The sequence below is a fragment of the Lonchura striata genome, chromosome 4 (genome assembly GCF_046129695.1).
Source record: "Lonchura striata isolate bLonStr1 chromosome 4, bLonStr1.mat, whole genome shotgun sequence".
Classification (NCBI taxonomy): domain Eukaryota; kingdom Metazoa; phylum Chordata; class Aves; order Passeriformes; family Estrildidae; genus Lonchura; species Lonchura striata.
Genome location: NC_134606.1, coordinates 73,022,965 through 73,049,754, shown reverse-complemented (window position 1 = coordinate 73,049,754; position 26,790 = coordinate 73,022,965). Strand labels below are relative to the sequence as shown.

Below are 26,790 nucleotides of genomic sequence, written 5' to 3'. Positions count from 1 at the left end.
CAGTACAGAGTCCCTTCACCTTTCCTAAGAGGTGTTTGCCAGCATTAAATCCCTCTCACCTACTAGCCACTCACAGCACTGACAGCTGTCCCAAGGGCTGTTTTGAGTAGCTGTGTTCCACAGATCCCCACACCTGCCTCACCCAAGTGCCACACAGGCCAGGGCTGATTGCTTGGCAACCAGCTTCCCCCTCAATTAGTCTCCAGTCTCTCCCCATTCAAACTTCTCCTCATTCCTATAGTTTAAAGGCAGACAAATCTTCCTAGCAAAGTATTCACAAAAAGAAGTATCTCTTAGGCTTGTATGCACTGCTGAACCCTTTGTTGAAAATACATTCTAGGAAAAACTTCACACAAATGAAGAAGGTTTGGCAGTTTTTGAGCTCACAGGAGACCAGCAGCTGGCAGAAGCTAATTTGGTCCAGAAAACAGTGTAGTGCCTGTCTTAAAGAAATGGCAAAGCCCTCCAGCGTTCAGACCATGCAGCACACGACTGCTCCTGGAATCCCATCATGGAAAGGGTGGACATGAAGGGACCTGCAGTGCCTGGTCTGGACATGCTGCCTAAGGCCCCAGCTCTGCCCTTAGCACATCCTCATCACAGGTACTTGCTCCTGCTCTCGTCTCCTGGTGCTCTCTGCAGCTCAGCACCTCCTTCTGTTTCTCTGTATGTGCATACATGCAACAGGAAAAGGAAAAATCTGTGATGGATTTCCCTTCTTGCTGGCAGCAGCTGCTTGCTTTGACAGAGAGCCCATGCAAGGGATCCAAACGCTGTGCAGAGTGAGGAAAAGCCCCCTGTGCTGATGATAGCCCAGTCACAACAGGACAAGAAAATATTCCAAAGAACTAAGAATAAATCTGTTTTTCGTGACACAGGCAAGAATGCAGACAAGTGAATACCTCCATTTGACAGTAACACATTTATCACCAGACATGTCTACCACCAGCAGGAAGACAGATCACTAGAACGGTGCAATGAAATAATCCACAAAACAGGTTTTCTAATTGGGAAAGGCACTTCAAACAGGCTTTTTTACAACCTGTTTCAAACCAGTTTGTCTGTCTGCTGAACTCCCTACTCCCACCTCATTATCTCTTCCTTCCTTTCTTGCAATTTCAAACATTTTGAAGTTGCATCCAAAAGAAAGAATTCCCTAAGCATAACACTGCAGAGGATGGCAAGAAAAAATACATTGCAGAGTGCCATCTTTTGGGAGGAGTCCAGGTCTGGCTGCCAGATGAACCAGTGCCCTTCAGGTAAGGCCAGAGCAGCACTCAAATGCCTTTTGCTTTCATAAACAGTATGTGGTGTATTACTACCTTAATCCACCAGGGTAGACTCATTGTAGATGCTCTTATGCCTATTAAAATATATGTTTTTAAGTTAGGACAAGAGAATTAAATGAGGATAAAGTAGACACATTCTCTTTATTACAAAAAGAAAAAAAAAGAATTTGATGCATTTATCATTCTGGGTTTTTTTAAAATTTAATCTTTTATTTACTCATAAAGAGCCAATAAGTTATATAAATCAGAGTAGTTTTCATTTCCTTACTGAAGTAGTCAATAAGATTTTAACTTGGATTTATGCTGACCCAGTAGCACTGTAGCTCTTTGAGTGTACTGGTCTTTGTTTTCCACAGCAATTCCTCACCCCAAGGCTACATTTCTTGCACAGCTTCCAATGAAAACTCTGCCATGGTGTTAGCAGAACACTGTGGCTCCCTGGGAGGGAGCAAGTGCAGCCAAGGCAGTGTCCAGGCACGCACCTGAGTGCAGGGCCCCAGCACCCCCAGAGCCAGACCCTGGGCTGGCAGAGACCACCCCAGCCTTTCTGCCTCCCACTGCTCTCGAGAGGAAGCCATAAACTACACTGAAGCTCCATGCAGAAGGCAGGGGGAATGACTCCATGTGAGAGATGTTAAACCAAATACTTTTGTATTTAATTATGTTAAGAACTCAAGGAAGTTAAAACCATAGACAAATGCACAGAACCATCAATGACAATGAACCAAGGCAGCAACATTGTCATTCCCTGCTTTAAACAGTGTCTGAAACAAGTTCTAAACAAGTACAACCTGGGATATTCATGTAGAACTGAAACCGTGATTGTTTGCTTTACCTAGTACAAAGGATTTTCCAACACTTGAGTAACTTATAACTAAGCCCATGGTTGTCATTTCCCCATCTGCTTCCCATAAGCAGATGTTTTCCTTTGTACACCAGTAATAGGTTTTTCCACAAAAACAATGCAATCTAGTTTTCATGGTAACACACAACAGCATTCTCATCTTGTTCCTCTTCATCTCCATCCTCATCTTCATCCCCTTGATCTCCAGATTCAGTATCATCTTCATCTTCAACCTGAAATACAAGATCTATTGTGAGCAGTAACATCACTTATTCTGATCCAACCTTTTCAAGCTAAGACAAATGCCGAGTGCAAAAAAACTTAAAGATAACCTAAAATAACTATACCACATCAATTAATGCTTATTAAATGCAACTGTCATCTTGCAATGTCCATAGTTTTTTACTTCTCTGCTGAATAGAGAAGTGGCTGATCACTGGGGACAACAGGTAGTGGTCAACTCTCATTGCTGGCTGCCAGAAGTTGTTGAAAAACTGATAGATTTAACTTCCCTCTATAGAAAGGGGCCTCACCCAACTTTTCTGGATTGAGGATTACCATGCCCAGGCCTGTATCAGACCCAAGAACTCACTGGATCCATTCCTTCGCTTACCGCTACACCAAAGTCCTTCAATTTCATCTTCTGGGCAGATATTGTCTGATCCTGGTCAGCCAAAAGCACCAGGAGATCATCCTGTTCCTTCTTGGATTCTGCAAGTTCTCGCTGCAGCTTAGTGTTCTTCTCCTGCAATATAGCAACCGTGCTAGTGGATGAGTCCAGCTGCTGCTTCAGTGATTCCTTCTCCTCAGAAAGGGATTTGACTTGACTCTGGCAACAGGAAAATCCCACATCAAATTACAATATAAGCATAGGTAAAACTGAAGCCCTGTATCCTTCAAACACATCCTACACACAACCTTTAGCAGCTCCAGCCCACTGTTGGTTCCTGTGGCCTTGTTCCCACACACACTTACACAAACTGTAACAGCTTGGATAAAGCAGGAACAAATATAAACAGTGGTTACCCTCCTCTCAAACTGGACCGTCTGTGCCACAGTAAAGCCACACCTTAAACTGTCCTTACCAAGGCCTTAAAGGCAGACAGATTTCTATTTCCCAGGTGAAAAATGAAGGAAACAACCAGCTTCCCTTCCAGAGCCTGAAACACTGAGGATGCTGAGGAAACAAACCACTTCCACCAGCCCTGGCTACTGCAGAGGCCTCCTAAGTGAAGGCTGAGTATCCAATGGCTTGGTTTGGTGCTCACCCACTACCTACCTTCAGCTCTTTGATTTCTTGCTCCAGTCGTCCCTCCAATTCTGAGCTTGTTGCTGCTGTTGCACCACTGTCTCCTAACAGGGGATCTGCAGTTGTATTCTGTGGACAAGGAATTCCCACTCAGTGTTGCACATACTACGACAGCAAGCTGAGACATTACACAGACTTTTTTTTTCAAAGCATATTCTCTTTTTACAGCACAGCCAAGGTATGGTGAGGACATACATCCCATGCTGCAAGGCATCAGCAAACACATGTGTGCTTCCTCAGGTCTCAGACTCATACACACATGTACACACCAAGAAGAAGACAAAGCAAAACCTTTATTTCATAGCAGATGCACTTGAAAGACTTGCAGGCTTTTTTCTAGGCAGACCCTATTACAGGCAACGCACCTTTGCTCTGATATTTCTCAAGTGACCCAAAAGTTTTTTTATTAGGCTAAAGATCCAATTCATTAGGCTAAAGCTCCAATGCTTTGCATAAGGCTACTAAAAATAGCAACAGCTGCATCTCAGTTCAGCCTTACACAAAGTTATTTCCAAAATGTGACAGCTGCCTGTCAGATACAACTGCCACATGGCACAAATTTGAGACTAATGCCTCTCCAGTTGGAGCACACTTAAACCAGTCCTCCAAGGAAGGGAGGCAGTAGGGTGTAGGGTGGCCTGACAGCTGGAGGGACACCAGGACACACCTCTGCCTCCAAAGGCATCATCACAAACACACATGGCCAGCACATGTGCCATGGCATCTTCCCTCCCAGCAGCTGAGTCTGCCTCTCCCAGACTGTGTGCACATTGAACACTTGTTTGCCAGCTGGTTCTGGGGCCCCTGTTCCTGCAGCATGATTAATTTGTTAGCTCTGCTCTGGAAGTGTCTGGAACATCTTCAGACAACTTGTTCAGGTTCTGCAGCCCAACATGGCCTTTCTAAAGTAGCTTATTCGTTTTGAAGACAGTCACATTTATATAGCCACAAGGCTTTACTGCTTCATCAGTTCAGTACACAGCCAAAAAAACTCTGCAGCATTTAGAGGCCTGCACAGACAGATGCCCCTATCATTTGCCCTTGAACTAGACATCAACTTTCAAATCACTACCCTCAACTGTTTGTAAGAATAATGATCTCTCTCATGTGTATGATATCACACTTTGTATCTCACAAAGGCTATTTCACTTAATTAGAGCATAAGCTTGGAACAGCCAGTTTATAATCGTTTAAAAATCCCAAGGACCAGTGCCATTAGAGAGAACTAACCTGGCTAAAAGTCCCTTCTATGCTCATGAAGGATTTGTCTGGGTAACTCGTGACTTAATTTAAAACCCTGCTGGAATCACTTGCCAATGAGTGCACTTAAAAAGAGCTTGGTTTAGGAAAGTGGCTACAGACAGTTAGCAGGAAGGCAAGTCTTGAAGATTTAGTTCCCATAGAGAGAAAAAATAATTAATTCACCAGTACCATCACTTGTAGCTTTTGATTCTCCATCTGAAGCTTGGAGATTTCCGCAGACTGTAGTTGTATCTGACTCCTGAGCATTTCTAACTCCTTTGGGAAACAGAGAAAACTTTTCAGTTCATTTGATAAAACTGCACATTGACATGAAATTTTCCTGAGGTTAAATGCTCCCAGACTAACTGCTTCATACTAGCAAATGTAACAGGAAAGCTGCCTCTCAATGAGACCACAACAGCTCTTTCCTGCAGTGACAAGGCTTGACAGCAACATGCACCATTGTCCACCCTGCTCTTATAAACCTTCTTCTGTGAAATGCCCAACCAAGGCACCTGTTTGAGCCTCAGTCACTTACAAAGGTGTTTCATACCACTTGCACTCCCCACTGGTGTCCTCTGTGCATTGCCCCTCTTGGTGCAGAAACCCATGATGACTTAGTAATCCAGGCACCATTAGTTCTCCAAACAGAGGAACTCAGCCAGCTATTTTTTGAGCAACATCTACCTTAAAGAACTGAATCTCCAGTTATTTATTCTGTGCTGTACATCTAATACCTGCAGACTCTCATATCAACATTTAAACATACATTCTGCACTGGATAAATACATTTTGCAAGTCAGTTCAAGTGTCTTCTGCTGGCTTAAGCCTGGTTACTGAAAAAAACCAGTTCATTTTCAGATGCATAAACTTGATGCTCCAAGATTAGGACCATCATCACAAAGATGTCCGATGAAAAAGAGCAACACATTCAGGAATCAATGGTCCTCCCTGAGGAGTAAATCTTCCTTCTCATCCCAAGCTACCCCCATTCAGCTATGCTTAAATACCACAAGTTCACCTTCTGGAGCTCATTACTGTGCTCCAAGCCACCAAATCTGCTGGTCTGTAAAGACTGCTCTGTAGCTCCCATTTCCAACTGGGAAGAATTCTGAAAGAAAAATGGGGAAAAAAATCAGCTTTAGTACTAGAATTCCAAAAGTAGTCACATTGTCAAAAAACTCTTCTTGCTGCTCTTGTATTACCAAATTTCCAGCAGAGAAGTCACAAGCAGGCTGAGCAATGCACATCAAAGCTTTCTGATGAGAACAGCTGGTTGTGACCTCTGAGGTGGGTGCAGAAGAACCTTTCACCAGTGCAAATGCAGCACTTACCAATTTTTCTATCACAGAATCCTTTTCCTTTAACTGCCCTTGCAGCAGCTCATGCTTGTTTTTCCACTCTTCCAGTTCCTCTCTCAGTTTGCTCACTTCTTCTGTCTGAATGCCATTCATCTGCAATGCGTCACCATGGGAATTATGATGCTGGGTGTCCTTTCCTAAACAGCAAGAGGTTACAACCAAGGTCAAACAAGCTCAAACAAGCAGTTCCATAACTTAGTTTCCAGCAGGCCAATTTAAGTACTTATTACCCATCCTGCTCCTGCCCCACAAGCCCTTCTTGTTCTAACTAAAGGAGCAAAGCACAGTACTTAAGAATTTTCTACATATAAAACAGAACCAACAAGGAAGAGCTCTCATTTGCCATTCCTTCAGGTCTTTGTGCTGGTGGCTGCTTCAGCCATTCTCTTCTTCCAAAATAACAGCATGCACAAATTCTGAAGGCAGTTTGGGTATTTTTAATCATGTCCTGTATACCTTATCAGGCCTTTTGACCCTGGGATAAGAACATGCTGCCCTGATTTACACACTAAATTTGCAATTTCCCTAGTGATAATAATAGGCTGCATCTTGCACACCAGCCAGACCATCTTCCCCAGTTCACACTTGCATTCCAGACTCAAACTGCAGCCCACTCCAAGGCCCATCTGGTCATGTTCTGAACCTGGACAGGCAGTAACTGGTTTGGATTGACTTGACCCAAGGCAGAGGCAGCCTCTCCAGGCAGTCAGCAGCTCCCACAGCAAGTGTGAGCTCTTACACCCACAAGGCTTTCTCTGCTGGAGCTCTGCTGCAACTTGCCAGAAGCCACAACATCTTGGCACAAGCAAGATGATTTTACATTGTCACTCATGAAGCCTACCCAGCTGTACTTTCAGGAGATTATACTGGTCTTTATGCTGTTGGATCTGAGACACTTGCTGTGTGACTGTAGCCTGGAGCTGTTCATTTTGAGATGTTAAAGTATTGATTCGTTGTTTTAGTTCTTCAAGCTCCTGGTCCTGTAAAAGAAAAAAAACCACCATACTATATACATACAGTAGTCATATATATATAGTTATACTATTAACTCTGGAATAGGAATACAATTCTGCCAGGAAGGTGAAGGAAAGCAGCAAAACCTGAGCTCCACCACTCGGTGCTACCCAGGACAAATAAGCAGGAAAGCTTCCTGCAAACCTACCTAACTATGCCTAAGAAAAACACCTGGCAAAGTCAGCAACAGCCTGTCATACCAATAACAGGAGAAAGGGAAAGGTGGGAAATTTGCTGATTGTAATTTTTATCTAGCATATTAAAACTTGCATTTGTTTTCTCTACTACTTCAGGAATCTTTAAAGAAATCATGCTAACTATAGACATCACATGTTCATTAAAGGCTCTGGTAGTACCAAAGCATCCCTAATGCCTCACATAGCCCATGCTTTGATCTCTGAACACAGAACACCTGCTTCAGTTTCCTATTAGCAGTTTAATTAGCTTTGTTCCTCTACTTCTCCATCTGAGCTGCAGCAACCATACAAGTTAACTACCCCTGGAAAAAGATTTTTAGAGTCCAACCCCAGCAGGTACAGCCAAACTTCCACCAACAAACCATTTTTTCATTCAGCCCCATTTGCATGTGTCCAAGTGAGAGCCCAGAACTAAGAACTGTATCTCTGAAGGGCTGCAAGTTCTCCAGTTCCTCATTTGAAATCAAAACACTCCAACACAGGTAGGAGCATGTGGTCCAAGGGAAAGTAAAGAAAGACCTGAACCAGTGTTCCAAACAGTGACATTTCAGTTGAATCTTGACATGAGTGTTGTTAGAAGTATTTCTGCATTGCTAAATTCCCTGTTATTTGTTTTAGAACAAGGGGGATCGAAGTGCACCACAGTGCCTCCAAAGACAAAACTGACTACTTTTAGAGGCACATATATGTGCTCCCTCTTACCTGCTCTCTAATGACTTTTTTGTAGTGAGTCACAATGTTGTCATGCTGTTCCAATGTCTTCTTGACCTCCTCTTCCTTTTTATCTTCCTCACTGGACTTGTAAATTGCTTTACTTATGACACCTGTCAAAAACAGTTTGTCAGCTAGAGCCCAGTTCACATCTTAGACCTCAAAACAGTCCCACAGTTTGAGTTCATTGCATTACAAACTCAACCTGAACATTAACAAAGGGATTGTCACAGATTTAATAGAAATGGTGACTTGATTGCAGTTGACACATTTACTGCTTTCCTCTGTTCCAGGTAAGTAAATGGGTGTTTTAAGTAATTCATATGAAAAAAAAAAGTGTTTTACTTGCACTATGGCTCCACTACACTGCAGCCCAAATCATTCTGTGAATAAGTTAAAGACTTAGACTGCAAGAGCAACAGGCAGATGAAACTGCTTGGGCAAACCCATCTTTACAGTTTCATCTTGCTCCAGACTGATTTAAATTCACTGCAATATTAATAAACAGGACACCAGTCAGATGTTAGACTGATGACAAGTAGTGAAGCACACACTAAAGCAAGTGTCCATTTCCTAACAAGCCAAGAATTTCAGCATTCACCTTTTTAAACTTATCAATTAGAAACAGCAACTATCTGAATTATGTACTTCAAAAAATGAAGCTTCTATGACCATTGTATGTACTCAGTACTTGAGTTTCTGTGTTAGCACAGGTAAACACCTCTTGGACAGTGTAATAACTCACAAAATCTATTGGTCATCATTCCACTGAAATACCAGGAAATCCAGTTAGAATATCTAGCTAAACATTTAAACTGCAACTTGGGTATGTGATTACTTACAGCTATTACCATAACCTTAAGTGTCATCACACTACTTTCAAGAGTAACACAACATGTTTAGCTACCAAACTGATGGATGAGCTACTCATCCATCAGTTTATGGATGAGCTACTCATCCATCAGTTTATGGATGAGCTACTCATCCATCAGTTTATGACAAAAACTGGAGAAATGAGTTTAACATCTCACCTTCCAATTCCTTTACCAGCTTTGTAAATTCATGGTCAAACATCATGTGGTCTGGACTAGAGAAACTAGGCTGTGGTTTCTGAGCAGCTCTGGAATAAAGTTCATGTTTGCTAATGAAGCCAAGCTTCTCAATGAAGTTCTCCCTGCCAATCCTCTTCTCAATCAGCTGCTTCAGTTTCTCTCTACAAGGAGCAGACAAATCAATGCCAGTACAGTAACAGGACAAGAAGAGAACCCATCATTCCATCAAGGTGGGTTCTGCAAACACAACTCTTATTATCTGTCTCAAGTCTTAATCCCACTGCTGTTCCACTTCAAAGCCTCTTGAACCACCACCTGCCTTTCACAGAACCTTTCCCTACAGTCCTGTTACTTCTCTCATACTTACTTCCTGTAATTCTCAAGGGAATTGTCATTGTAGTAGATGGAAATGCCAAGCAAAAGTGCACACAGGCCTTGGACAAGCTGCTCCTCTTCTCCAAGGTTTTCAGCTATCTGCCCTGTAAGCTGGAACTCTTGATAAGGATATTGGAGATATTTCACCATTACAACACATGTATCACTTCTCCCTGTACACAATCCTTTGTATTTACACACAAACCCAAGCTTGTTTAGGAAGAAAGACTAAAGAGGTGACCAAACCCTTGCAAAGTTAACACCTATTTGGAAGAACTCAGGTGATCAGTGGTTTCCCATAAAATTCTCAGTAGCTGTCTGTTTAACCTGAGATATTTACTTGCTCCAGAGCACACCTGCAGTGTAGATAAAGGTGCCAGTTTAGCTTTATGTGCTCAGGCATTTGACTAGTTTTTTCCTGAAAAGCAAGCAGAGAAGTTAACAGAAGTACAAAGCATTCTTTTTGCCTCTTGAGTGTAAGTTTAATTCACACTAAATACCAACAAGTTTGTTGCTCTAAAAATTCACTTGGCTAGCAGACTGAGACAGTTTTCCACACTACTTGGGTATGTGCATCTTACACACAAATCAGTGTATGCAGAGTGCTGACAACTAAAGGGTGATTTTGTCTCTTGGCCCCATGCATTTTCTGTTTTGCAGAATCCCCATAAAGTGATCCAAACATTTAACTTGAACACAAATAACCCAGCTCGTGGCTAAGCAGGGGGTTCCACTCTGCAAGCAGGCCAAAGGATACAAAAGGCACATTGGCTGGATTGTGAAGGAAGTGGGTGACAGCAATGGAGCAGTTGCTCAGCCAAGTACAAAGCAACATCAGTAGTCCAACTCTGGTCTGCACTTTGCTGCCCTGTGAAGAATGAACACTGCTATCATTACCTTTCCACAGAGAGGACTAAAATACAAACCCAGGCTGTACTGGATCAGAACTCACCTACTTCCACTTTATTTTTTCATAAACAGCAAGTCATGTCTTTCCAAACACCCATTTGTTAGTTATACTGAACACCTTTAATGCTTGGATAAAACAAGGATCAAACCATTCAGGTTGAACTGTCCTCAGAGCAAACCAGCAAGCCACACAGATGTGAAATATTACTCAATGCAAATCAGCACTAATATAAAATCATAACGTGTTAGTTCTGCATTTTTAATACAAGGGTGACATGAAGAAACATACACAAAACCCCCTTGAAAAAAAGGGAACAAGGTCTATATTAAGTGACATAAGGATTCCCTGGAAAAGGTGTATCACCAAGACATACCCTGATGACTTAAAACTGCCAGGTGGTCCTAGTATTATCTTCTGAGTAAAGAACAATAATCCTGTAATGGCATTTGGTTCAACAATATGCACATTCAGCCAGCAAGCTAAATGCTAACTGCAGCCTTTTATTTATCCTAGACAGAAAAAATTAGTTTTCATCTCTAAATCAGCTGTTGCCAATTGTGTCTCAGCTGCAAGTATTTGGGCCCAGCTGAGCTAAGGCAAGCACCCATCTCTTCCAACAGTCAACATACAGATGGCAACCAAGGAAAGTGTTCCCTCCCTCACTTACCAACACTGGCTCTAAGTGTCCCAACAGGATTTGCCAGCCCATGCACATTGGGAATAACCCCTCTAACTGGCAGTGCCCCTGTGGCACACGGCTGTACCTTCTCCAGCCTTGGTACCAGTGGCCCTTCCCTCCTGAGAAACATGGAGTTACTTCTGCTTGTGCAGCCCGACACTTCAGCACACCCACATGCTGGATGCAGCTGCAAACCACATTTATTCTCAAGCACTGCCTGCTATTCAGAGGTCAAGTTGATGTGCTCTGCCTAAGGATTTTCACACAGCCCAAAACATCCTCTCTAAAAACTAGCTATTTTCTAGACATACCATGATAATAACACCTACTCTGACAGATGAGAGCTGCTGTTCCACAGTTCAGAGCTGGTAACAACGCTGTGCTGTGATCAACAGGGTAAAACACAACAACTCCACAGCAGAAATACTTCTTTTTGTGCCACTAATAACCAACTCAGCTGTGTTTTAATTAACAGCCTGGAAACCAAACAACTCTGCAGGGATCATCTGCTCATAAGAGATCCCTGCTATTCACAATTAGGCAGGCTAACTGGTTTTTCCTCTAGCAGTCAGGACATAAGCAGCATATCCCCACTTCTGATGTTACAACCCCTTCAGAAAACACCACTCCTAACAGCTGTAGTTTTCCTTAGAAGAAATCCCAACTATTATGTGAACAGATGGTCCATTAGTCTGCCCCCCAAGAAAGAAAGCACCCATGTTGCCCAAGATACATATCCCATAGTTTTGGGAGCACCCCCAGAGATTCCCCTGGAGGCACCAAGAGTTTGTTATGCCAGGGAAAACCCAAACCACTGCAACACAAAGCTGTAAGTGGAAACACATCAAAAAGCAGTTAAAGCAATTCTCCCCAGCAGACCCCAGACAAGAGGAAAAGGCCTGCCTTTGGCAGGAAAATGCACAAGCTGTGCCAAAAAATACATACCCGTCTGTCGATCTTATCACCCTGCAAGTTACACACATATTACTTGAGAACCTTCAAGTGAAACATTTCAGAAATATCCCCCCATATCCGAGTCCCTTTTGTCATGTAGTTCTGAACAATCACAAGCATTTTTACTGACTCAAATTTACCTTACCACAGACATTCCAGGAATAGGATCAAAATGAATACTGCCTATTTTTGGCTAAAGCAGGAGAAAAGTCAAAGGAACAAGTTCTAAATTCCAGCCATTACTTTCACTTGCAGCAAAATCTAATTGCCATCAGAGTTAACCAACTCCCTACTAGCAGGCTTTTTTCCTTGAATGGTTCCAACACAAGGAGGCATGGGCCAGGAGGTGAACTTCACTCGCTTGACATTTGCCAAGCCCGGTATTAACATGTTGAACAAGATCAAAAAGGTTTCATCTTTGCATAGCAGAGCCAGCCATCAGTACATGACAGCCTGTTTTTTTCATTATGTTTCCAGTTAGCAGGTTCAGTTTAAACACCAAACAGGCACTTCTTCAGCAGAAAACATGAGTGGGGATTCTGCCACTTAGCTTTGTCCTTTAAACCAGGTCTAAGACCTGGATGCTTTGGGGCCACCTGAGAAGAGGCAGCATCAAGAAGCAATCTGATTGAAAAGCAAGATTTGCTGCTATTCTCCTCCCCTCGAAGGAGCTTTAAACAACAGCCTGCCAAAGAGAATTCTCCTTATCAAGCCAACACTTGTGTCCCTGCCATGGCCCTGCCCAGGAGGGACGCTGCCGCGGTGCCGTACCTGCGACAGGATGTTGGTGCACTGCTGCAGCAGCGACACGGGCGGGTTGCCGATGCTGGTGGCCAGCTGGACCCGCAGCAGCTGCTCCTTGAGCGTGGCGTTCTCCTGCAGGGCGTGGGCCAGGGCCACGGCAGCACACCAGTTGGACAGCGAGTCCGTGGAGAAGAGGCCCCCGCAGAGCAGCTGGCCCGCCGAGACAGAGTTACCTGTAGCTACCAGAGAGGCCAAGAGGTACGAGGGAGATTAAAGTAAGCCACAGAACAGGCAAAATATTTCAGACGGTACAGCTAAAACACAGAAAAAACTAACTAAGGAGGTTTTTGACAAATCGAAGCCCAGTCACTCTGCCCAGGGCAGTCACTGAACAGCAGGTAAATAACTTCTCACGAGACACCGGGTGGTGCACTGAACAGGTGCTAGCTCAGAACCCACTGCAGAAATGGTGCCCTTGCCTACCGTCAATAGTGGATGGCAGGAGCGTCGAGACAATTTCTCCTTGTCCTTTTTGGTTTTTGTACAGAAAGCACTGGAAACAGTAGAGAACAGCACAGCGGAGCACAAACGGCTGCCTCTCGTTTACCATGGACATGAGCAGCACTACGATTGCAGGCCTGTTGGGAAAGCAAGGAAAAGCAGAGAACTAAGAGCAAGGACAAGGCGAGAACTGAACTGTGAATGAAAACAGCTGTAAGTATGTAATATGGATCTATTTCAAGGGTAAGGAAAGATACTGTGGCCTACCACTGCAGCTATTACTATTTCAAACAAGAGTATTAAAACCCTAGGTGTTAAAAGTTGTTCAGTTATTTATACACAAAATATGAGATTGATAATCCATTTCCCTTGCCTCTAAGTCCTCTTTGGACTATCCTCTGGCTAACAGCAACAGCAGCTCATCCTGATCAAGGAATTTTTCAGTCATTGCTCATTTGTTTTTCGGGTGCCACATAACACCAGTTCTAGGCCTCATCTCTCTGCAAACATACCTGACACCTTAATGCTGTAACCAACACACCCTACATAAACTTGAAGCTGTTACTCCAGATCATAATTCCAAGTGTGGAATCAAAAAAAAATCTTTTGGATTGCCCATACCAATACCTTATCACCTAACAGAGTTAGAACACCTTTCTTGCTCTACCTTGGTGGATTAGAAGGTGCATTTACAGAGGCAAAGTAGTCTTGATTTGTCTGGCATCCTCGGATGACCTCCGACACAGTATTAATGGTCTAGGGAAAGGGCAGAGAAGAAAGTTAAATCCATGTTTAAATCTAGGTCTACCACCTAGAGCTTCCAAAACTATTCCAGTTTACCCTGACAGTTCAGTACTGACAAGCACATACAAAGTCTCAGTGCAGAGACTTAAGTAAAACCAGTGTGCATGAAATCCAAGCATTTAACAGCTGTAAAAGACACTGAGCAAAGCTTAAGGGACACAAAGCTCAGACACCTCCAGCTTCATTTTGTATGCCAGATCAGTTTTCCTATGACAGCAAAATAACAGCTAAACTGTACATCTTTAAAAAGTGAAAAGGTGAAACCTTGTAAGAAATTAACAACTGGAACAGAGGAGTCCACACTCAATCCAAGCACATGCTTTTATCAAGGGAAAAATCCCTCACCCTCCATTGCTGGCAGGGCTTTCTACAAGCTAAAATCCCTCATCACTGGAAACCTATCAAAGTAGACTATCTGTAGACTCTACCAAAAAATAAAACCAGCAATAAACCCGCCCAAAAACCTAGAAAAGTCATTACTCAATTCAGCTGCTCTGGGATATGCTGAAATCTAAAGGAAAAAAAAAATAGGCTGACCCAAATTCCTTCTGGTAGCAGAACACCAGAAATTCACCAGCATAAATGATTCTGCCATTTACACTGCCCACACAGGAAGCTGACACCTCTAGCATCTCCAACAGGTGCTTTGCAAATCCTCAGTCTCTGCAGCAGCTGGTTTTCTCTGCAGACTGCTGTTATCACCCATCTCGTCACTCCCACCCCTCCATCCACTGCCCCCTTACTTCCGTGAGGATATCGGCAGGAACGCCGGTTGCCATGAGGATGGTGCAGAGCTGCTGCAAGAGCCCACAGTGGAACATGGCCTTCTGACAGCTGCTGGTGGCACCAGGAGGGTTCGTGGGGGACACCAGGACCCGCACAAGCTACAGCAGAGGAAACATGACCATGTGAACAGTGCCTGGGGCCTTCTGACCACAAAACCAAAGGCACATGAGGTTTCACCATAAAACAGAATTGCTTCTTAAAATGGAGACTGCAAACAATGAACAGAATGTTTATCTCATTGCTACGTATGGCTGCTTGATTTTCAGTTTTATACCAGGGGATTCTTTACATAGAACACACCCAATTATGTTCTTAGTTTACATCAGTTACATCTCGGGTGACATCAAGTTATGCGATATGCCAGCCATCCCAGACTCGCCTGTGACAGGGTTTGTGCTTAAAGCAGCACAGCTCGTGAGCTCTGATGTCTTATTCTGAGCTGAACACCTGGATTTCACAGTTGTGACATGACACTTTCTGCTGCAAAAGAGCTGGCATTGGTAATTAGCTGTAATAGCACCTTACCTGCAGCATCAGGTGAAGATTAGTTACTTTCTGTGCAGACCACCCACAGTTGTCATCTCCAACCTCAAACCAAGGCTTCATACGCTGAATGTATGAACCTTCCTTGAAGAAATTCTGGTTGGAATTATTGTTCTTCAACAAGTTTTGCAACAGGATGAGACAGTCTTCCACCACTATGCCTGATGAGACAAAGCATCACAACGTGACTCAAAATGCACCAGATGGAAACAAATCAGCTTGTCCATACACTGAGGATGTTCTAGATGAAACAGAGCACGCATTTCTGAACTCTTTCTTAACACACATCAGGCTTGGATCAATAACTAGGAACCTTGTGAAACCATAGCTAGTTTTCTATCACAAGTACAAAGCAAATTCCCAAACCACGTACAGCTCATACCAGTTAAGTGGGTAAATGGGAAAAACTGCCAACAAAACCCGACCATCACCATATGTCCCAAAGTTCACCTGTTCCAGAATCAGACTACACTGTCCCTGTGAAATGTACTGGAAGTTCCTCCTGAACTCCATTGTGATTCCGAGGCAGCACCTCCTCCTGCCTCACATATTCATTCTCTACAATTACTGGCTACCATCTTCAACTTACATCTAATCTACTTTTTAGTTTTCCAATTACATTCAGCTAAAGGTTTCTCTTATCAGAGGAACAGATAAGTAGCAGGGGGGAAGGAAGAGATGTCTCAGCACATAGGAATTTTCATAACGAGTTTCCTAAAAATATTAACTGCCTAAAATAGCACCTTTAAATCAAAGGTTTGCTGAACACTTCCATGCCAACATATCTGGAATAATACAGCTGAGAGAGAAGCAGTAACTGTTCTTGCAGCCCACAGAAAGGTCATGGAACAGCAACCTGCCATACTACTGAAATAGACTGTAGTAAAGGTATCACATATTGCTAGCAAAAAAAAAAAAAAAACCAAAAAAAAACCCAAGCCCTCAAGTGCTGCATTGTTCTTTGCTCCTTGTTAAAATTCTTTTCTCCTCCCAACAGGTGACTGACTGCTCAAGAAGTTAACCAGAAAACTGAAGCTGTTGGTGCAGCTGAAGGAACTCAGCAAGATGTTACTTCCAGCTACTCCAAGCATCCAAGGATCCCGTGGGAAGAAGGCAGGTGCTTAACTCGGTAAGTGACAAATGCAGCACACACATCTGACACTGCCATTCCAAGCAAATAAATCCACAGGCCCAGGTCAAGCAGGAACACACTAACTCCTGCACACACGCTCAGAGAAGTGACCTGATGTTTTAACTAAATACACCAGCTTGTCAAAAGACACTGAAACACAGCTGCCTGGATAATCACGGTTTTACTTATTTTTTAAGAACCAGTCTGTAAATTGTGATCCTTTTACCCCCTGACCAAGCTCCAACCACCCACTAAGGTAAGTCTGGAAACATCAGCTCATAGTTGCAGAAGCACAAGGCTAAGTCAAAGTTCACTGTACCTCCATCACTGTTTCCTTCCTCTGTTATGATATCCAGAAGTCTCTCAAAGGCATTTTCAAAGGCAACAATCTTCTGTATGGCTGCATTACTTTTGGTCAACTGCTGTAACAACAGGACTCCCTTGACAGGAGGAGAAGAAAACAAATCAAACATGGGTTTTAGTAGAAATCCATTGTTTTTGACAAGTCTCAGCTCCTGGGAAGATGCCAAAACAGCAGCCCAAGCCTCTGGCAGGATGACAGGCACAGCCCCACGCCCTGCAGCTCAGCACATGCACACCCCCATGGACAGCAGGCACAGAGGGTGCCCAGGGGCCCTGCACTTACATCATTGCGGATAACCTCCCTGGAGTCTGCTAGCAAGTCCATGAGGCGGGAAACACCTGCAAGAAACAGTTTTTTAAAAATACACACAAAAAAGGTGCAGCTTTTTCATGCTGGAGCTCTTTAAAACATCTTGCTCAAGCCTCTTCTAGGCCTATGCCATGTCTGCTGAGCATCAAGCTCCAAATGTATCAGCAATGGATTCAGATACTCACCCATGGGGCTGACCAGAATGATCTGCTGCACTTGAGGCCCTTGCTGCTTTAAGAGAGATGTCAGCAGCTTCACTCCAGGCCAACGAACATGGAAATCAAATTCCTGAAAGGATGAAAAGGAGCATGTTAGGTAACAAACTCCTCAGTATTTCAATCTGATACACTGACAGTTCCTTAATACTGCTCAAAGCATGACATAGGTTCCACACAGGAAAAGTAGAATATCATGCTATTTACTGAAGTTGGACTACAAAGGAAAGGAAAAAAGAGTATTGTGTTGTTGTCTCTCTCAAGCACAGTCACAAGCTTAGTTTGGGTACAAAAAATTTTAACAGCTCCAGGTAAAAAGGCAGTCCATGAGGACAAAACCAGTGGAAAATGAGTCAAATATCACGCTACTGGAAAGCGGTCATCCTTTCCACTTCAACTGCACCTCAGACATAACTGTCTCTTCACGATTTAATGATCATCTAAAAAGTAATCCTTGTACAAGGGACAACCACTGCTGTTTGGGGAACAGTAATCTTTATACATTCTAATGAAGTAACTAAACCCCTTTTCTCAAGTAACAGGATGAGAGAACATGGGGAAGTTTAGAATAGCTATTCAGGGAAATTGCCAAAGGTGGTTGGGCATTCCAAAGACTGCCCAGAGCAGTGGTGGAGCCATTCCTAAAGTGTTCAGGAATCGTGGATGTGGCACTTTGGCATATAGCTTAGCAGTGAACATGGTGGTGCTGGGTTAACAGTTGGATTCTATGATCCTGGAGGCATTTTCCAACCTAAATGGTTCTGTGATTCTCTTCCATGCTCCCCTGCTTTAAAAGCTGCACCAGTGCTGTTCATCCAGGTCAGTCCTGACTCACCTCCAGCCCCACCTTCACTGGCTGCTGGCACACCTCAGCCCTGACACCAGCTTCACAAGGACAAAACCACGGCTCTCTTCATCAGGCAAAGCACCACCCCTCTCTCAGCAGCCTGAACATGACACAGTTACTCACCTCCACCAGAGTCAACAGCAGAGTGACATTTTCTTGCTGCTTAATGAAAATCTCTGTGAACTGACTCCCCAAATCATCAACGTGTTTTGCTGAGTTTTCTTCTGCAACAGCCAAAAACAACATATTGCAACACAACTGGAACAACTTCAGCAGCTCTGATTTTTATTCTTACTAAAATAAGGCCATGGGTGACCTAAAATTGTGAATCACTGTTATAAATGTTAATTGAATTATTTTCAAAACAAACACCAAAACAAGCTTTTAACAAAACAAAAACCCTACATTATTCTAAACGTAACTCTGCAATCTCAGCAGTTACATCCCCATATTGCTCCACTAATCCCTACTCATGTAGGGTACCCCTCATGAGTACCCTACATTGATGGGCAAAAACAAAGTACATGCCACACCAAGAGCCTTGAAGGGTACAGAATATAAATCATCTAAAGCTAATTGCCCTAAATATCTTAATTATTCTATTGGGTTTAGCAATAGAAAAAGACCTAAACATCAGCAAGGGAAAAGAATCACAGACAAGCATCAAAACTGCTTACTCTTGGAATCTGAATTGATTTCAAATGTGCCAAAACTGAGGGCTATTCTATTCTTCACCCTACAGTTAAATAGAATTGGGGTAGCACTTTGTCTTACCAAATTATTTAATGCATCACTGTTGCATGAACAAAAAACAAATGCTAAAGTATCCCATGCAAGCAACTTATCTGCACCACTATTTTTCTAGGCTGAGTGACAAAATACATAATTGTTCCACAAAACAGTGGCATGTAGGTACTACTGGTTGGGATAATTAAGGAATGGCAGGTGCAAAACTGAGCAGGAGCAACTCTAATTCAAAGGGAAAGTGTTGGTTTTAATAAAAATAAACAGTAAAGCAAGTCAATTTGACTTTGAATTTTCTCCTCCAAAAACCACTCTGTGCTAAATTTCTAGCTGCAGAAATTACAATACATTATAAGAAAAGTTAAAAGGAAAGACTGTTTGCACACAAAACTATGTGAAAAACAGCTCTAGCTCTGCCACGTAGCACCTAACAGGACAGAGTCCCACTGCGACCTCTCTGAAGCTGAGGGTCTTACCAAGTCTAGGCCTGACATATATTAATTTACAAAAACCAAGATTAACAGCTCCACACAACTTCAGCTTCTGGGCTTGCTGCTGTACAATAAAAGGCAACTTAGCTGGGAATCAATCACACATGGATTGCACATCCTGTAGCTGGCTGCAGGCCAAGGAGAGAGAACCCAGAAAACCTAAACATTTTGCTATCAAAATTAAGTCAAAACACTTGACTTACACTTTTCCATGGGCTGTGACTGAACATCCTTGTCCCACCCTCAGCTGCAAACAGCAAGCATTTGAACTCTTACTGCCAACTGTTGCCCTTGCCCAAGCTCCAGGTGCCAAGGCAACACCTGAGCAGCATACACACCTCGCAGCCTCTCTAAGGCTGTAGCTGGTTTTTCTTACTCTAGCCCAGTATTCTCCTATGAAAGGGCCAAATCACATTTTTTTCTGTTCAAGTATTTCTTCAACTACATTTAATAAAAAACCAATCAGGCAAAGGGAAACACTATTTTCCATTTACACTAGAGATCTTGCAACCAGCCTTCCACCCATAATTGTTCCTTACACCTACACATTCCCAGGGCTATCTCAAATTAAACCAACAGCTTCCATCCAGTAAAATCAGATCAATTCACTACCAAGCAGCACTGCAGACTAGAATTTAGTTTAAAAAATAAAATCAGTTTCAAAAAGAGAACATGCAAAGCATTAGTGGCAACCTAGGGTAGAAGTGAATACTGTGAATATTTTAACATGCATTGCTTAAAAGAGACACTGTGAAGGATGCTCATGTGCAGCTGATGCACTGGTGTCCAGCCTCAGGGCTTCTTGCAAACAAAAACTCTGTTCACTAACTTTGGTCCCTTAGAATCCTACCAGTTTGGGGCTGCACACCTTGGACATCCTTATCAAGAATTGACCATTACTGCAGTCTCTGGGATATGCCAAATCACAGGAGAAGTCAAATTGGAAACACACTTGAGCTCCCAAGAGTAAGGATAGAGCAGAAGGCAAAATGCCTTCCCTGAGCTCCAGTGCGAGTTCCTACAGTGTCCTTTTTAAACAGCAGCAAGTGTTACCAGCAGGAGTAGTGACTAGAGCTAAAACAAAGTGCCATATTTATAGAAGTAAAGGTTTTTTTACCTTCTGAGTCATCTGTCAGTGCAGATAAAATAAAAAGAAACAAGAGACAGGTTTACCAGTTGAACAGCTTTCCACACAGCACAACCAATTACAGCATAAGCTCAGGTTTGCAAAGCAGCCATCCCAGCTTCCTACAGCAGCTAGACTCCTGTGGGAAGTTCTGATGGAAGGGGTCAAACTGAAGCATCCCATAACCCTTACAACCCTGGTCATCTCTCACACACAACTCCAGCTGGACAATTCTTGGCTCTCTGGAAAAACTTCACAACACTTTTGGCCAGTCCATGATCAAGGCTTCTACCACAAGCACGAATTCACCAGTAATAAGAAACTCTGATCTTGTTCTAAACCTTTTTTATCAAGACAGGGAACTGGTGGAACATGGAAAAGCAAGCCAAAGAAGCCAAACACAATTTGAAACGTGGTTTAGAGTAACATTCATTGGCCTTGGAGACCTGTTTAATGGCCTTCAAAAATCAAACAGGTAGGAGTGGCATGGATTTTTCACAGCCCAGCTGTACATAAACAAGTAGAATCTTTCCAAGTCTCTCTATCCACTGCCACAGCAGGGTTGAAAAAGATTTTCACACTTCTATGTGGCACCTTATCGCAGGTACCTGAGTTATATCTCAAAATCCTTGTTAAATCATGAGATGGTAATGTCTCATTTGACAGTAACAGGCAGAACTATCCTTTCCCAGCAGCAAAGAAGGACTTGACTCCTGACTTACAAACTAGAAAAAAAGTTCCCCATTCCAACCTGGCTCCTGTTCAGAGAACAAAGATTTTTTAATTAATAAGCAAGAGAGCCAGTGTTACTTCTATGCAAGCTGCATCCAAGATCTTCAGCATTATCCTAAGAGCTACACACAATAACAAAGCAGGTCTAGGTGAGCATTAGTAAATCACAGTATTACAGCTGATAATTTCAACAAGGAAAGCAATGCCACAGTTAATACAACTATTACTACCAAGTGCTTACCTTGCTCCTCCTCTTCTAGGTCATTCGATATAACATTGTAGAGTGTGTCCAAAGCATAGCCAATTATTTCAGAATCTGAACTGCAAATGAAAGAACCACTTTTCTTTAATGACTTATTTCCAACTACTCTTACAACATTGCTCTTCTGCCCAGGCAGTTGCCTTGGCAGCACTAGGCCAAGTAAGAAGCACAGATTTATTGGAGTACCACATAACCATGAGCTATCTACTACCTGAACAAAGTCAAACTCCTTTTCCCAGTTCCATTCCCTCAGGTGAGCCTCAGGAAGTCTGATGAAACCAGATGACCACAGGACTCTTCACTGTAGGTGTGTCTTTAATTTCCAAGACACTCCCTCCAGCAGGGAGGGACAGGACAAGTCACTGTCCCAGCAGAAATTCCTAGCAATACTTCAGACTTGCCAGAAGATCACCCAGTGAAGATGCAGACAAGCCTCAGCACTTCCCAGGTGGGACCCTCCCTGCTGTGGATTGTGACAAACAGGTGGCCTCTGTGTCACCAAACCCACTAAACCTAATTATTACAGGCTTTTGAACTCCAGCATCCCCAGGAAGTTGCAGAGAAGCCCATTGCATTAGCTGACCTGCTCACACCCAGACCCTTCTCTCAGGAAAGACCTGTTTCTTCTGCATTACCGAGGCTGAACTATCTGTAAACCCTATGCTACAACCAAGACAGCCCAAAAGTTTATGGGGCAAAATATAACTATACCATCATTTCTGCTACTTGCTTTCTTGCTCTTAAAGCAAAACAGAATGAAAGCAGTTGGTTAAAAAAAAAGAAGGAAAATAGAAGATAAAACCACAGAGAAAGGCATATCCGAGTGCAGAAGGACAGCTCACAGAATTTTCATTACTCTATCAAGCATCTAAAAAGAAGACTGTCAAAAAAAGCCCTCTGACTCCAGCTTCTAAGTATTTACTCTCACTGATCTCCAAGGCATTCCAAGTAAGGTTTCCACACCAGAGATAAATTTGCATTTCACGAGGCTGCTAGGCCAGTTTAGAGCAGAACAACCACCTAACCTTATAGTCCATGGAAGCAGACTCATCTAGCAGGTATGACCACATCTCCAGCTGCTCATGCTTGCCTTTTACTGTCATTTTTTACTCTTGAACACACTACCACAAAGTCTATGCTTCCCTTTTCATAGAAAAGAAACAGATCCACATCTAAAAACACACAGAAGGTCTTCCTTGGAAACTTGAAAAGCAAGGCTGCAGCTTGGTGGGTTCTTTTCCATCCTTTGATAGGGAAATTACAGCAGCTCCAAAAGAAAAAACACATGAAATGTAAAAGCAGGCCTTGTTTCTCCGGTTGAAAGACAAGACATCACAAAATGAGGACAGCAGCATCCCACCTCTGCTGTTCACTGCCTTGCCACAGCTGCTGTTCAGCACATCCCACACCTCACTGATTATTCTGCTCATGCTGAACTGTCCAGCTTGTAGTGTACAGTAAAAACCATTCAAGAAACAAGACTTCTCAGGCATCCCTAAGAGGCAGCCTTTGTGCAAGGCAACAGTCCAGCACAAGGCACCTCAGCCAACCTGCCTCTGCTAGTGGTGATTTTCCACAGCACCCAAACGATTCCAGGGACCCCCAGGTTCCCCAAAACCAGCAGAGCAGAATCGTGTGGAAGTGAGGGCACCTGTGCATGGGCTGCCCTGCACATGGATAACCCAGGTTTGTGCCTTAGGGGAAAAAAAAGGCCATCTCTTAGGTCCACATATTAAGCTCCAAATTCTTTCAACTCCTTCAATTGTCACACTGAAATTCAAAAACCTTTTAATATATGTAGAAACAAAGCAGTTAAGGATCAAGTTGACTTCTCACTCCAGTGCCTTCTCCCGCACCAACAATTGAGTGGTATTGCTCCGTTCTACAGTCAAATGCCAAATTTTATTCAAAATAATCCCCAGTGGGATGTAGCAACATCTCAACAACAAGTCAGTAGAAGTCCTCTACCAGATCACTATTTCATATTACTAAATAAACACATAGCACAAGAATTCTAGTATAAGTAAGTCTGGAACATGTAAAAGCTGACTCAGGCTCCAGGATGCCAAATTCACAGAACTGGAAAACTTAAAAGAAATCAGTTTTCTACAAAACAAGTTTTAAGCCCTTGAGCAGGAGACAGAGCTTCAGACAACCTACAAGTAAATTGTTTAGTAAGTGAAATGATGTCTTCCACTTAAGAAGTAGCATGTTGCTGTTTCAGGGTAAAGGCTGTAACTAATTCACAGCAAGACCCCAGGACCTAAGGAACTGAGAACTGGACACAGGCAACATTTCTATTTTTCTAATCAAATTAAACCTGCCGTCATCTTCAACTTCACAGCAACACATGCAACGGGCCACAAGCCAGCACGTGCCCGGGGTTTACATGAACACAGTGACATGTGAGAAGACAACTACAGTCACTCATTGGCCTCTCTTCTTAAGCAGCTGCAGGCAAAAAAAAAAAAAAAATCCAACAGGTGGAAAAGAGCATTTTCCACTTTTGCATAAAGCTTCAGGGCACTTCAGATGGACACTGGAAAGGTTCAAAAATCAGACCTGTGGGCCCACACCAAAAAAGCAGCCTCCCATCACACTAGGCTTCAGGGACAGCTGAGCCTGTGACTTGCTTATCAACCCACTGAATCAGTTCAACTGGTTTTGATTTCATTTGAGTCCAGGAAATCTCATCTCCACCATTACTGACACCGAACAGTAACGCAAACTCCAGCCTGTAACAACTGCACTGATCACACACAGACACTACAACTCTTTCTCCAAGGAGCCACAGCAACCAACACTTGGCCCAAGCTCATGTGCTGGCCCACCAAACAAGAAACAGCAAATGACTTGAGCAACATCTTGTCAGAGCAACATGTTTTCTTCAGCTGAAAACCCCCAAAAGACCCCACGTATTTATTATTTTCTTTCCACTACAGCCTGAGTCACACAAGATGTGTGCAGAACCGCAGCATCCACAATTTCCAAAGGATCAACTGGAGCTCAAAAAACACTGCAAAGCCTTAAGTTCCTGCCCTAAAGGGTTCAGGTTGCCTACTCAACTGGATCAGTAGGGCCCCGCCTCCCTTCTCAAAGTTCAAATCTGCCCTCAGAGCAGATAAGTGGATGAAAGTAGGCTCCTTAACCTAGTTTTTTTTAAGGGCTTCCCCTTCACATCTGTGACAGTTACTCCTATAACCTTCCCTCTCACTGTTTGCACCAGGTCAGACATTCAATTTTAACTACCCAGCCCACAGAATAGGAATAACATGCACTTGCCTAGACCTTTTTCCCAGCTGGCATAACTGGCCAGGCAAGAAAGGCCTCAATCAGCAGTTTCCAGTCCTGTATCCATAACTGGGGCAGGAGGCCTCCTGGTAGACACTGAACTGCAGCTTTCCCAATTCTCAGTACCAGCATCAAAGGACACGCTCCTCCTTCCAGTCTATGCCCATCCAGGTATTCCACAGGCTCATGACATTCTCACAAAGTGACCAGCTTGAGATTCAAGTCCAGACTGAATGACTATCCCCTTACGGTTGCCTACCTAAATACCAAGTATGTGCAGTATTTGAAGCTGAAATGCAAGGACTGCAAACAGGCTCCATTGTACAACATGTGGGCACTGTCAGGTACAGCAGTGATTGCAAGGATGGATAACAAAGACATTCCAAGCACTGGATTGCATAAATATTACATTCTAGTCCACACAGAGCACCCAGACTCATGCCATCTGCCTCAGCAGCAGCCTCGGAGCCCGGCTCTCCTGTTTGCCTGAACCCAACTTGTTTTTAACACGCACAAGCAAAAACACACCCCTGCTGACTTCATTCTTTTTCTCCTAATTCTGTCTAGCTCACCTTTTGCCCAGTAACAGCTTGGTCTGGGTTATTCCAAACAGTGTGTTTAGTTAACATGATCTGTTTGGACTCACCTCTCTACAGTAGTGGAAAGATAACCCCGATAAGCATTAAGACATACTTTGGTAGTACCTCCACTCCAGAGTTTGTCTTTCTGTCCCTCATCCCGGTTCCTGGAATTCTTTCTTTTTACCTCCAAATAGCCTCTCACGACATTTACCAGCAGAAAAAGCCAAGGTGGCAGAGGAGCTGTCAGAAACGCAGCTGCCCTCCCGGCTTTGTCCGCACAGTGCACCAGGTCTGCATCTGCTGTGTCAGCCCAGCAGCCCAGAGCAGCTGCAGGATGCTTACCGGTCCGTCTGGAGAACGTGGATGAGGTGTTCCATGGCTTGTATGCCGACCTCCAACCGGTATTTCTGTTTGGACGACACACAAAAAAGTTCACGGTCGAGGCCAAACACCACAGAAAGACTGGTTCACAGCACCTGACAGTACGCCGCTATTCAGGAAGTTGGCCACGTACCTTGGATAACGACTTGAGAGCACGGACAGCATCCCTCCGGTCATCCAGCAACGTGGACGAAGCTACGCGGTCACACAGCTTCTGGATCTGGAAGGGCACGTACAACGCACGGGATAAGCCGGCGCGGCGGCAGGGGACACTCCCGGCACACGGGAACCGCACGGGAGAGCCGCTCCCTGCCCGCCGAGCCGGCAGCCCCGAGCGGCACCGGGCACCACCCGGGCCTGGCACGGGCAGCGGCGGCAGGGCGGCCCCGGCCGGGGCTGTCGCGGCGCGCCGGCCCTGCCCCGGCCCGGCCGCGTCCCCCGCTCACCGTGTCGGCTCCCGAGGGCTGCGGGCCGGCGCTGGGGCCGCCCATGACGCCCCGCAAGAAGTTCATGGCGGCTCGGCCCGGCCGGCGCTGCCGCCGCCCCGCGGAAGCGGCCGCCGCGCCTGCGCTGCCACGTGGCGCGGCCGCGGCCGCGGGCGGGGCCGGCGCCGCTCGGCCCGGGAGCGCCGCCGCTCCTCCCGGCGCCTGCCTCCCCAGCAAAGGCTCGCCCGGTGCCTGCCTCCCCAGCAAAGGCTCGGCCGGTGCCTGCCTCCCCAGCAAAGGCTCGCCCGGTGCCCGCCTCCCGAGCAAAAGCTCGCTCGCAGTGAGCAGCGGATCCGCAGCGGCAGAGGGCGTTCACCTGTCTGGGAAGTAAAAAAGCGCACGACTCGAGCACGGTTCCCCTCCCGCGTCTCGGCGTCTGTGCATCCTCAACCACCGCTAGGCAAACGCACAGGCTTGGCATGCAAGACATCGCGTTCACTGCTAAGGAAAAACAGCGAGGTGATAGCTACCGTGATCTATAAGTAGAAAACGTCCAAACACTTTTGAAACTGAGT

The 26,790-nt window shown here is 44.3% G+C and overlaps 1 protein-coding gene across 4 annotated transcripts; it reads right to left on the bottom strand.

The window, feature by feature from the left end:
* Positions 1–1,405: 1,405 nt before the first annotated feature.
* USO1 (USO1 vesicle transport factor) lies at positions 1,406–26,348 on the bottom strand. Of its 4 annotated transcripts, none has more exons than XM_021529539.2 (25): positions 26,237–26,348; positions 25,924–26,010; positions 25,752–25,816; positions 21,517–21,596; positions 18,306–18,406; positions 17,306–17,408; positions 17,094–17,149; positions 16,767–16,887; positions 15,298–15,476; positions 14,730–14,870; positions 13,850–13,938; positions 13,165–13,319; positions 12,709–12,920; positions 11,929–11,949; positions 10,152–10,262; positions 9,387–9,505; positions 8,999–9,180; positions 7,959–8,080; positions 6,887–7,025; positions 6,019–6,182; positions 5,706–5,795; positions 4,874–4,960; positions 3,413–3,511; positions 2,747–2,962; positions 1,406–2,366 (listed from the first exon to the last, which is right to left on the bottom strand). In XM_021529539.2, exons 1-25 carry the CDS (start codon positions 26,300–26,302, stop codon positions 2,259–2,261), a joined length of 2,913 nt encoding a protein of 970 aa, XP_021385214.2. In that variant the 5' UTR covers positions 26,303–26,348; the 3' UTR covers positions 1,406–2,258. The 4 variants fall into 4 exon arrangements, with proteins under 4 accessions (XP_021385214.2, XP_077639209.1, XP_021385217.2 ...); XM_077783083.1 differs by having other exon boundaries at positions 12,709–12,914; XM_021529542.2 differs by lacking the exon at positions 11,929–11,949.
* Positions 26,349–26,790: the final 442 nt, after the last annotated feature.